General features: G+C 67.1%; 2 protein-coding genes across 2 annotated transcripts; one reads left to right on the plus strand and one right to left on the minus strand.

Moving 5' to 3' along the window:
- Window positions 1–451: 451 nt before the first annotated feature.
- CHLNCDRAFT_136725 (hypothetical protein) lies at window positions 452–1,996 on the plus strand (the record flags this gene model as incomplete). Its single annotated transcript, XM_005845501.1, has 7 exons — window positions 452–705; window positions 825–929; window positions 1,071–1,168; window positions 1,284–1,543; window positions 1,627–1,695; window positions 1,794–1,869; window positions 1,962–1,996. The coding sequence occupies 7 exons, from the start codon at window positions 452–454 to the stop codon at window positions 1,994–1,996; spliced, it is 897 nt and encodes a 298-aa protein (XP_005845563.1).
- A 4,391-nt stretch (window positions 1,997–6,387) lies between these two features.
- On the minus strand, window positions 6,388–10,835 carry CHLNCDRAFT_136728 (hypothetical protein; the record flags this gene model as incomplete). The annotated part of the gene is made up of 15 exons (XM_005845607.1): window positions 6,388–6,639; window positions 6,863–6,959; window positions 7,206–7,322; window positions 7,486–7,622; window positions 7,835–7,894; window positions 8,111–8,242; window positions 8,390–8,421; window positions 8,732–8,816; window positions 9,011–9,111; window positions 9,246–9,369; window positions 9,550–9,660; window positions 9,811–9,941; window positions 10,126–10,204; window positions 10,405–10,551; window positions 10,767–10,835. The coding sequence occupies 15 exons, from the start codon at window positions 10,833–10,835 to the stop codon at window positions 6,388–6,390; spliced, it is 1,674 nt and encodes a 557-aa protein (XP_005845669.1).
- Between the last annotated feature and the right edge of the window lie 358 nt (window positions 10,836–11,193).

An 11,193-nucleotide genomic window follows, 5' to 3' on the forward strand; every position in this document is an offset into this window, starting at 1 on the left:
CTCCGCGCTAAAACAAGTTGTCGGACTGCACAGCACTTGGGACCCCACTGTTCCTTGTTGTTACTTGCTTGTTTCTTTACTGACTGTGAGAGTTTCAAGGCAAATGTTGCACACAGCCCCTGAGCCTTGCGGCAAACGTCGGCCCGGCTGCTGCCGCCTGCCTGGGCTGGTTTGATGGTTAACGTTTCCACTTCAAAATCAGCTCGCTCAACCCCAAAATCAGCTCAAGACCAAGGCACCAAAACCAAAGGCAACCACTTTGCTCTGAACGGCCTCCAGCGGCGGGGTGGAAAGTCGGGGGTGGATTGAGAGCCTGCTCAGCTCCCTGCTCGTTGCTCAGGCCAGCCTTTGTGGCATTGCGTCCATTCGTCTGGCCTGTCCCAAGTGCGATTCAAAAGGGCAGCTGGCGGCCCACGAGCAGGGTCTGCTCTCCGCCTCCAGGGAGCAAAGAATGCCCCTGCAGCGCAGGCTGCTGCTAACCCTGCTGCTCGCGCTGTCAGCCGCAGGGCTGGCAGCAGGCGCGGCGGCAGGCGCGGCGGCAGCGGCAGGGCCGCCGGCGGCCGAGGGGAGCACCGCCGGCGCAGGCGGCTCCCACAAGCAGCTGCCTGATGCGCCGCAAGAGGAGGGGGAGGAGGAGATAGAGCGGCATCACCAAGCGATTAATGCATGGGCAGACAGGCGAGCGGGCCATGGAGGGCCAGGGCGGTCGTGGCAAATTGCGGCGCTCTGCACGCTGTCCAACACCGCATCACGCAGCATGATGCTGGGTAGCGCAGGCAGCCGCCACCCCCAGACGCCCTGCCGCATTGCGCCTGCGCCTGCAGGTTTCGCGAGGACCAAGCGCAGCGCAGCGCGGCCGACAACCGGCCCCCTACAGCAGGCGCCAGCATGGCGGGGCTCGGCAGCTGCGGCGTGGACCAACAAAGCCTGTGCGTTGTGAGCTGAGCTGGGGGTGGGGCAGGTCCTGTCTGTCTGCTGCACTGTGTGCCTGCCTTCCTGCCCGCCTGCCACTCTCTCCCTGAGGCCCCATCCAGCCTGGCCTGCCCGCCCGCCTGCTGTCCCTGCTTCAGCCCCGTGAGCAGGGACTTCTTGGTGGTGGTTGCGGCAGGCAACAACTTCGACTCTGGCGCATGGATGGACCGCCCTGAGCTCGCCAACTGGGATCTGGGTGGGTGGCGGCGTAGCGGGGATGTGTCTGTGCCAGGAATTTCTCGGCTGCGCCCATGCCAACCGGCGGCGAAGCGAGCGCTTGCCCCGCCCCTGGCGGTCCCTCTGCGCCGCAGTGGTGCTCTACTTCGGCACCCGCCCGCACACATTCGCCTGCCCGCGCTGCAAGGCGGTGTACGCGGCGGGCGGCGCCAAGTGGCGGCTGGCATACCGCTTCACCCTGAGCGAGGAGTGGCCGCAGTACCGCCAGCGGTACAAAGCCATCATGCTGCCTGATGATGACCTGACGGCGAGCAGCTCAGCCCACCGGATTGGGCCGACCGCGCGTTGCTGCAGCTTTGACCGCCCAGCAAACTTAGCCCGCTGGCAGCGTCGTGTACGGGGCAGGCATGCCCTGCTTGCTGCGTGCCTGGTGCTGTTCGACCAACCCACTGGTTCCACTGCCTTCCCTGCCGGCAGGACGTCGACACCTGCACCATCAACACTGTGTTCAGCATGATGGCCGCCTACCAGCTGCTGCTGGCACAGGTAGGCACCGGGCGTACCCGCTCGTGGCAGGCCGGCCGCCTGGAACTGTTGATTTCTCCCCGGCACGCCAGCTGCCCCTTCCTTGATCCCCGACGCAGCCCAGCCTGTGCGGGGGCGCGCACAACACGCATGGTGTGGTGTTCCAGAACACCAGCAACGCGTTGCGCTTCACGAGTAAGCGAGGCCGCCCGCCAGCGGTGGGGGAGGGGAGATGGCACGGGGATGACACGGTGTGTCTGCTCGCCTCCCGCTCCCGCCGCCTGCAGCGTTTGTTGAGGTCATGGCTCCTACCTTCCAGTAAGCCGAGTAACCCTAAGCAGTCGCGCGTCGGCAGCTGCAGCGCGGCGTGCATGCCCAGAGGCTGACGGCTTCCAGCCTGCTGCTTGTGTGCAGAATGGACTTTTTTGATGGCCTTGTGAGGCACACCCTGTACGATGCCTACTATGGCTGGGGTGAGCTGCCTGGGCAGCGGCAGCGGCACCTGACAGCGTCGACGGTCGCGGCAGCAGCACTTGCTGTCACCTAACGGATTCCCTGGTGGGGATCCTGGGTTCCCAAGCCGTGTGCTCCGCTGCCGCCGCGTCGCTGCCGTGGGCCGAGCCTGCTGCAGGCCTGGACTTCCTGTGGCCCTTCCTGCTGCACTACCCGCCCCGCAGCATCGGCATAGTGGATCAGGCGAGCAGGAGCAGGAGCAGGCGCTGGTAACAGCGCTGCCAAAGCGCAGGCTGCATGGCGGGCGCTCCGGTGGCCAGACGTGACAGATCTGGCAGGCCTGGCGCTGCCCCCACCTCGCCCACTGCCCGCCCGCCGCAGGTCTGCGTGTTCCACCTCACCAGCACAGCCGACTGGGAGCAGCCGCTGTACAAGATCAAGGCGCCGCTGCTGAACTATGAGGAGGAGTGGCACCGGTATGGGGAGTTTGGTGAGGAGGCATAACTTCCAGAGTGCACGCTGCAAACGGCGTGCGCTCGGCGACCCCGCAACCACCAGCCGGGGCAGCCCGGCGCTGCCGCCTGGCCTGCCGCCTAGCCTGCCGCCTTGCATCCTGCGCCTGTTGCCAGTGCCGCACACTTGCTGCCACACGCACGACCCAACCCCTCACATGCCTGACGCCATCCCACACGTGCCTGCCGCACAGGCTACGGCGGCGAGTCAGCAGTGGAGCGAGGCTTCCATTACCGAGCTGAGGAGGAGTTTGAATGGGTGGCCAGGATGGAAGAGCCGCCCGCCGACAGCCCAGCGGGCAGGTCGTCACAAGAGGATGCAGCGCCTCCAGAGGACGCAGCGCCCCCAGATGATGGCAGCTCTGCGTCTGAGCCGCCGCCCCCAGATGACAGCCAGGCAGAAACGTCAGCCCCAGATGGCAGCCCTCCCACGCTGTTGCTCACGGCTGAAAGCCAGTCGCCTGCCGACAGCCTGGCAGGTCTTACACCGCAGCCAGCTTCGGTCCAGGCCGTGACGTCCAGGCTGAGAGCGCGGCGCATCCCAGGGCTCCGCTCCCTCTTCCCCCACCTCGGTCTGGGGCATGCCGTGGTCGCCGTGCTGGGCTGCCTGCCGCTGGCGGCGGTACTGCTGCTGCTGCGGGGCTCGTGATGGCAGGCCACATCGTTGTAAGCCATGCAAGGGCATCAGCTGCAGGGCAATCGATCTGAGGCACAGCGGTGGCGGCGGAGGGTGGCTCCTGGTCTCCCTGCCGCCGTTTGCGCCTCCCCAATCCGCCCGCCGCTGCCCAACCTGTTTTCCTGGCCTGTTTGCTCCTATGTCCCTTGCATGACATCACGGTCACGGCTGTTTGCTGGCGTTTGTGTCGAGTGCCACTTTAGCCTCCTCTGCACGCAGCACCTGCCACTGTTTGCTCCGATTGAGCAAGGCACAGCTGCCAGGCATGAGGAGCGGGCTGCACATCAGCCTGCTGCTGCTCCTGCTGCTGGTGCTGCTGGCGCAGCAGCCCGGCTGCCGAGCAGAGGAGGGCGCCGCTTCCGACGGCGACGCAGATGCGGAGGTGGTGGCGGCAGGCCAGGAGCAGAGGACTGAAGTGGAGGGCAAGGAGCCTTCTACAGTGCCTGCTGAGTTCATCGTCAGCAACGCAACGCTGCGCAGCGTGCTGCAGCGGGTGGCATCTCCCAAGGAGCAAGCCGTCATCTTCACCACCACAGGGTGCGTGGCAGTTGCCTTTGCATTAATGCAAGATTGCGCAGGGCCCTCGCCCCATTCAGCTGAGCACACCAGCACCACCGAGGCTGCACCACCAACACCAATCCTTCTGCGCAACCCTGCTCGCACGCAGGCTGCCCCAGTACCCCGATGCCCAGCTGGAGATGCTCTCTAACTTCTGCTGGTGGCTCAACCACAGCGGCGTGCTGAGCCACACCATGGTGCCCCTCCAGCTCCCGCCGCTGCTGTGTGCCTGCCTGCTGTCTGGTGCCCAGCCCTGCCGCTCCAGCAAAACTCCCGCCGCTGCAGATGCTCCACTGCCCTGCCCCGGCTCCACAGCTCCACAGGCCCGCTGCCCTGCCCTCGTGTATGTGTGCAGCTGCTGACGACCAATGAGGCGGCCTTCCACCGGCTGTCCGAACTGGGGTATCCCGTGTTCCTGGACCGCCTGTTCCCAGAGGAGTACCGCCATGGTATCCCAGACTCCACAAACAAGTGCGCGGCGACAGGGCGCTGCATGGCGGGCGGGCTGATATGCCTGTTGGAGACAGGCAGGGCCGCCCCTGCCAGGCTCCCACAGCAGTTGCCTGTCCTCACCATGCGCCATGTCTGCCGCCTGCCCCGGCCGCTGCCCCTGCAGGCCGTGGGACGTGGCAAAGCACTTCTGGGGCGCAGCCATCGTGGCGGAGGGCTTCCGGGCGCTCTACATGGACAGCGACGCGATCGCCAAGCAGAACCCGCTGACCTGGTTCGGCACAGGCTATGACGTGCAGGTGGGCTGCTCTGTGGGGGTGAACAATCACATGGGTTGCATGCCAGATGCGCCATGCATCAGTGACTGCGGTCGGGCCTGCATGTCAGCTGCGTGGGCAGCTCCAGGCAGGAGCAGATGGTGGGGCACACTGATGAAGGGCATGATCTGGCAGCGGGAGCGCCACCTGCTCGGCACCCCTCCCTGCCGTCTAATGCGCAGGGCCTCAGCGACTGGACGGGGCCTGAGCTGCCTCCGGTCGGGCAGGTGCTGCACCAGTCCTGCGGCCACTATATCCTCGTGCCCGACGGAGGAGCGGAGATGGGTGAGGGGCTCTGACTGCTGCATAGAAGGATATACCAGGATAGACCATGGATCCTGCGCACAAGCCCGCAGCACCATGACGGCAGTGGCAGCGCCGCTGCCCGTGTGCTCCGCAAGGAGTCGAGCCTGGCGTGTGTGCTGCAACCTGCTGCGGCCCCTGCTGGGGTCACACGGGTGCAGGTTCCATGCTGTATGAGTGGTGGTCTGCGCCGCCGGGGCAGCGGGAGAAGGGATTGAACTACCACAGTGAGTCGGCTGCACCGCACATCATGCGGCATGTGGAGGGGGCTGCTGGGGACCAACCGTCTGAGCGCTGCCGGCAGGACTGAAGCAGCCGGCTCCCGACAGCGCTCCTTCCTCCTTGTCCCTCCTTCCCCTGACACCCCTTTGCCTGCTGCAGACCCCTGCCAGTCCACGGGCGTGTGGTATGTGGAGCCCACACCCGTGGGCATTCGCTTCATGGCGGCGATGAGGGACCGCCTGCTGCACCCCTCGATGCGTCGCCAGTGGGACCAGGCGGCGTGGAACGAGGGTGCGTCGCTTTCTTTCTTCCACAGGGGCCACAAGCTACAGCACCTGGTGTAGAAGGCCACCTCTATCCCGGCCTCTTCCGCCCAACCCAAGCTTCTGCCATGCTGCCGCGCCATGAACCTGACTGACGCCTTGCCCCGCGTTGCCCCCTGCCCTGCCGCACAGTCATCCTCCCCTTCCTGTGGGGCGCCGGCGACGAGCCCCCGCTGCGCTACCGCCTGCTGCCGCCCGCCTTGTTCGCCGGCGGCGTGCACAACTACGAGGAGCGGCTGGAGGCGGGGCTACCGGTGGACTTGGTGGTGCTGCACGCTGGCGGCACGCAGTCCCACGGCGGAGCCAAGCATGCCACCTACGAGCGGCTGGGCCTCTTCCACAAAAACTTCAGCTTACCCGCCCGCCCCGCGCTGCCGCCAGCAGGCAACGGCGCGGCGAGGGTGGTCAAGCCTGCAGGAGACGAGGAGGCACACCACACCAAGCAGGCTGCCGCCGTGCCCGTGCCCGCAGCCGCCCAGCCGGCTGCACATGCCTCTGGCAAAGAGGAGTCCACGGCGGGCCCCACGGCCACGTTTGCCTGCTACGGCGGCAGCCCAGACGAGGTGTCTGCCCTGGTGCTTTCGCTTGCCGCGGCGCTGGCGCTGCTCGGCGTGGGCGGCTGCGTCGCCGCGCTGGCAATGTTCCGACAGTCGAGGGAGCTGGTGAAACGGAAGGGGCTCTTGCCAGCCAGCCAGTTCAAGCTGGTCACTTAGCTCGCTGAGAACCATCCTGCCAACATCTGATGATGCAATGTTGACCTCACACCGATGTAACTGCACAGCCAAATGCGCGGCGGCGACTGACGCCAGTTTTGCGTTCCAGCTTTGCTTTCCAGCTCACGACAGACAGCAGCTGGAGGTGGCATGGTGCTTACAGCGCAGCCACGTCTACGGCAGGAGTCACATGATGGTGCACCGCCCCCACTTCCCCTCCTCTGCACCGTCGTCGCCGCCGCCCCGCGCCGCCGACGCCACCGCCTTTTTGCTGGCCGCCGCCGCCGCCTCCGCATCGACCCGCGGCCGCTTGTTGCCGCCATTGGCGCGGCGACCCGGCGCCGCCTCGGCACGCTGCTGCTGCCGCTTGTCGGCATACTCTGAATACGGCGCCACGGTCCAGCCTGGGTAGCGCTGGCGCAGCACATCCGCGGCACCCTGAAAGAGCACGCAAGCACGCAGGCACGGCAGCCAGGCCTTGCCTGTGCTGGCAACCCAGAGAGACAGCCAGCAGGTGGACAGGGCTGGCCGCCAGCCAGGCCAAGGGCCCAGCACGCATGCAGCAGCCTGCATCCCGGCCTGCCGCCGGCATCAGCAGCCTGAAGAGCCGGCTCCCCTGGCACGCAGGCTGACCTGGCAGGCAGGCAGGGCAGGCACTCACCGGCACCGCCTCGGGGTCCCCCACCTCCACCAGCGCCCCCAGGCCTCCCTCCACCAACGTCGCCCGCACCTGCCCCAGCCCAGAGTCCGCCAGCCGCCTGCGGGCAGCACGCAGGCCGCAGGCGGGCACAGCAAGGTGGGTCGGTTGGCGGGCAATGGGTGGCAAGCAGCTGGGGAGGCTCAGCTCAGGGCAGCTGGCAGAACATGCCCGCCCATGGCCTGGGATTGTGCTGCCCCTCACCCACACCTCCCTCTCCCCTCCCAACACCTCCAACCCTCACACACCATACCTCCAGCGAAGCATCCTCGCCAGCCACACACAACCCGCCCCGCCTCACGCCCACCTGACCAGCTCGCCGCCATACACGCGCTGGCCCTCGCCCCAGCCATGCACATAGAAGATGTGTGAGCGGTCAGGGATGGGATCCTCGCCCTGCAGCGCCGCATACGGCATGTCCGACCTGTAGGGGAGGGAGGGAGCAGGCAAGGTGCGGCGGCACCGGGGCTGGGCACATTGCTCGCGGTGTAGGGTTGGCGGCGGCCGGCCGGCCTCGTCATCGCATGCCTAGGCTGGCGCCGCTCCTCCACTCCCTGGCAGCAATATCCGCCAGGCTCTGCACGCACCTGCTGATGTTCATGCGCCAGCACAGGTGCCGCACAGCCTCCACCGCCGGCTGCTGCTCCGCGGGCGGCGCCAGGAAGCCGCCGACCCCGGCGCCCGCCGCGTCGGCTTCGTAGAGCCGCATCAGGCAAGCAAAGGCCTGCATGGGGCGAAGAGAGGCAAGGGAGGTCGACACAGGACCACAGCTGGCACGCAATACATACGGCGGGACCGCTCGTCCCACCAACACCGTTGCCTGCCTACCATTCCAGTCCTGCAGCCGGCACATCCCGCTTCATGCAGGCAGGCATGCAGGCGAGCAGACGGGCAGGGAAGCCACACAGTACAGCTGCATGTGTACTGCCTGCGTACCGCTCCCGTCATGTAGGCATCATACCCAGCCTCGTGCGCGAACGCCTCGGTCGCCGCTCCCTGACGGATGCTCGCAAGGGAGGGCACAGGGAGAGGCAGCGGGAGGAGTTAGCCCAGTTGGTCACAGCTTGAGGGGGGGAGGCGCGACCGGTCCGGCAAGACCCTGCCTAGGCCACGCTTCGCAGACCAGGAGAGCGGCAGCCCAGCAGCCCAGCAGCACGGCAGTGGCAGTGCGACAGGATGGCAGGGCGGTCCAGCAGTCCAGCAGTACGCCACCTTGTACCGCTCGAAACCGGCCGCATGCTCCACCAAGGGCAGCTCCGCCGCCTCGCCGTCGCTGCTGCCGCCGCTGGCCGCCACCGACCGCAGCGCGGCCTCCTGCAGGAACGCCTCCACCTGCTCTTCGAGCTGCAGGTCAGGGCGGGCCGAGGGGAGGCGCGTGTTGCACCAGCTAGGCTCGCCCACTGCTCAGAGTTGAAGCATCCGAGCTGGGACAACGGCCAAAGCCGGCAGGCAAGCCGGCCCCAGGGCAGGGCGGCGGCAGGCGCCGCTGACATGGCAAAAGAGCGGAAAGCCGGTGGCGGCAGCTGGCAGCCAGCAGCCAGGCAGCCAAGCCCGGGGCCCGGGGCTTGCCCTTCCTTCCTTGCCTGGCCCTTGAGCATGCCGTCATGGATGAAGCCCAGGCTGGTGTCGGAAAACACATCCGGCAACAGGCCTGCACAGCAGGCAGCACGCCGGCGCTGGTTCGACAGGCGCTCGCAACAGGCTGAATGTCCAGCCCGGCTGAGAGAGCGGTGTCGGCCCCAGCAGGTGCAGGCACATTGTCGATGCCACCGGCGAATGGCGCAGCAGCCACCCATGCCCCAGGCAGGCAGCCTGCCCAGCCACCTCACTCACTGGAAAGAAACTTGGTGTCGTAGACGCCCCCCGGGAACCAGCGCCCCACCAGCTGCTTGTACTCCGCCCAGCTTCCCGGCAGCTCCTGCAGGGATGGTGGCGGGTGGGCGGCAGGTGGGGAGAGGAGGCGAGGGGGTAGGGCAAGCGAGGCTGCGGCAGGGCCCTTCCCGCCCGCCTGCTGTAGGGCGCCGCCTGTGAGCGCAGGCGCCGGACAAGAAGGCGCGGCAGGCGAGGAGGCAGGCAGGCAGCAGGAAACCTTGGGCAGGGCAGCGGGGCCACCTGCGCGTATGAGTGGAGGGAGTAGGAGAGGTCAAAGGCGAGGTTGTGGCCCACGGCGGGCTTGCCGCTGTCGCGCATCGCCTCCATCACCGCCGCAAAGCCTGCGGGAGGGACAGGTGGCCGTCAGGCTGGGCTGGAGTGTGGTTGCGGGGCTGGGGTGGGGGTGAGGGTGGGGGTGCGGTGGGCTGTGTGCGGAGGCCACGAGCAGCGCTGACAAGCCAGAAAGCGAGCTCACCCGCCGCGGTGTGGATGGCCTCGACGCGCTTCTGCCGCTGCTCCGCCTCCCACGCCTCCGCCTCGCCCGGCGCGGCGCGCGTCAGGCGCAGCTGGAAGCCGTTGCCTTCCTCCGCCGCCACCCTCTGCGGCGGCACATACGCGGGACAGGCGGGGAGGGTCCGCTCGCAGTCACCCCATCAGCCCACACCAACCACTAACCCTGCTCCGCCACCCTCACAGTTGACATCGGCCCTCAATCCCCCTACATCGCCACACCACCACACACATCACCAGCGCCAGCGCCAGCCCCTGCTTGCCTCAACATAGAAGCCGGGCGGGTCGGCCACCCCAAACTGCGGCCGCCTCAGCTCCTGGTACTGCAGCAGGCGCTGGTACGAGTTGACAGCTGGCAGTACCAGCTCCAGGTCCTCGCCCTGCAGAGGGAAGGAGGGCACGCGGGTAGGCCAGCAGGTAAGCGGGCAGGCAGGCAAGGGCGCCTCAGGGCGTCAGCAAGCAGCAGCTGGGCTGATCACCCACCCACCCACACCCACCCAACGCCAGCATGCTAGCGCCCGGCCACGCACCTGCAGCCACTCCGCGACCGACGCCACCGTGTCCTTCACAAACGCCACGTCCTCAGCCTTGCGCACCAGCACCTCGGACCGCTCCCGAGGCGGGCGGTCCACAGAGGCCAGGCGGGCATCACGCAGCGCCACTGCGGCAGGGCCAGCAGGGCCAGCCAGCCAGCGGCAGATCAGTTTGCAGCGCATCTACCCGAAAAGCAGGTGCTCGACCACGAGCAGAGCCGCAGGGCGCCACTGTGGTTGAACACATTGCACGAGATGTGTAGCTGGCCCGGCCGTGCTGAGCTGGTGCCATGTGGCGGCCTGCCTGCTGACCTGGCATGTAGCCGATGCCGTCGTAGATGGACTTGTTGAAGTCGAAGCCGCAGGAGGCGAGGAAGTCGATGGAGCTGGCCTGCAGCCAGTTGGGTGGGCAGGGAGGGCAGGGGAGCAGGCAGGGGCTGGTGGCGGCGTCGTGTGTGGAGGGGGCATGTGCTCTTGTGGGGCCAAGTGAGGGCTTGCATGGCGCTGCCGGGTGCGAGGGCTGCGAGGCGCAGCGGCCTACCCCCTGCCCCCTTCAGCCCTCGCCTCCCAGCACAGAGACGGTGGACCCACCTGGCACACAAATCGCTTGTCGATGCCCTCAGAGGGCCTTGGGAAGAGGTGGAAGTTGTAGGTGCGGGCGCGGTAGGCGCCGTCCTCCCACACAAAGGCCGACAGGCCGAACTGGTTGATCACAAAGGCGCGGCTGCTGGCCAGCATCTGCGTGGGTGCAGGTGGGGGCGCGGGCGGCAGCGGCAGGGCAAACATAAGTAATAAGGGTGGGCGGCGGGCGGGCTTTGCTAGACTCAGCGGTGCATGAAGTGAAACGCAGGCTCGGTAACCGCGGAGGCCAGCGAACGCATCCCTGCCTGCCAGCCCGCCTGTGCACCGCAGCTGCACGGTGCAGCACGGCGTGCAGAACATGCGGTACACACCTCACGGTACCGATCCTCCATGTCGTCCAGATAGCTGCCTCGCTGCTCCTCCAGGAACAGCCCCGTCATCTCGCAATCCTGTAATAACAATCGCAACGGTTGTGTTTGCAAAGAATTGGCTGCAGGCAGCAACATGGCAAGCATGACATGTGTCGCATGCAGAAGAATCCAATGGACAAAGCAGGTTGCTCCTAATGAGCCGCCGCCGCCGCTGCCTCCTGCGCCTGCGTCATCGCGGGCCGGAGAGGGCACTCACGATGGCAAAGAACTGGAAAGAAAGGAGAGGAGGAGAGTGAAAGGTGCGCTCAGGGGAGTGGTGCGCACAAGGGGTGGTTCCAGTTCCGCAGCCAGCGGGGAGGGCTGCGGGCGCTGCCAGCGGCGCACTCCAGCCCACCTGGGCAATCTGCCAGCGCCTGCTTCACCAGCC

This window comes from Chlorella variabilis (genome assembly GCF_000147415.1).
Source record: "Chlorella variabilis unplaced genomic scaffold CHLNCscaffold_17, whole genome shotgun sequence".
NCBI lineage: Eukaryota > Viridiplantae > Chlorophyta > Trebouxiophyceae > Chlorellales > Chlorellaceae > Chlorella > Chlorella variabilis.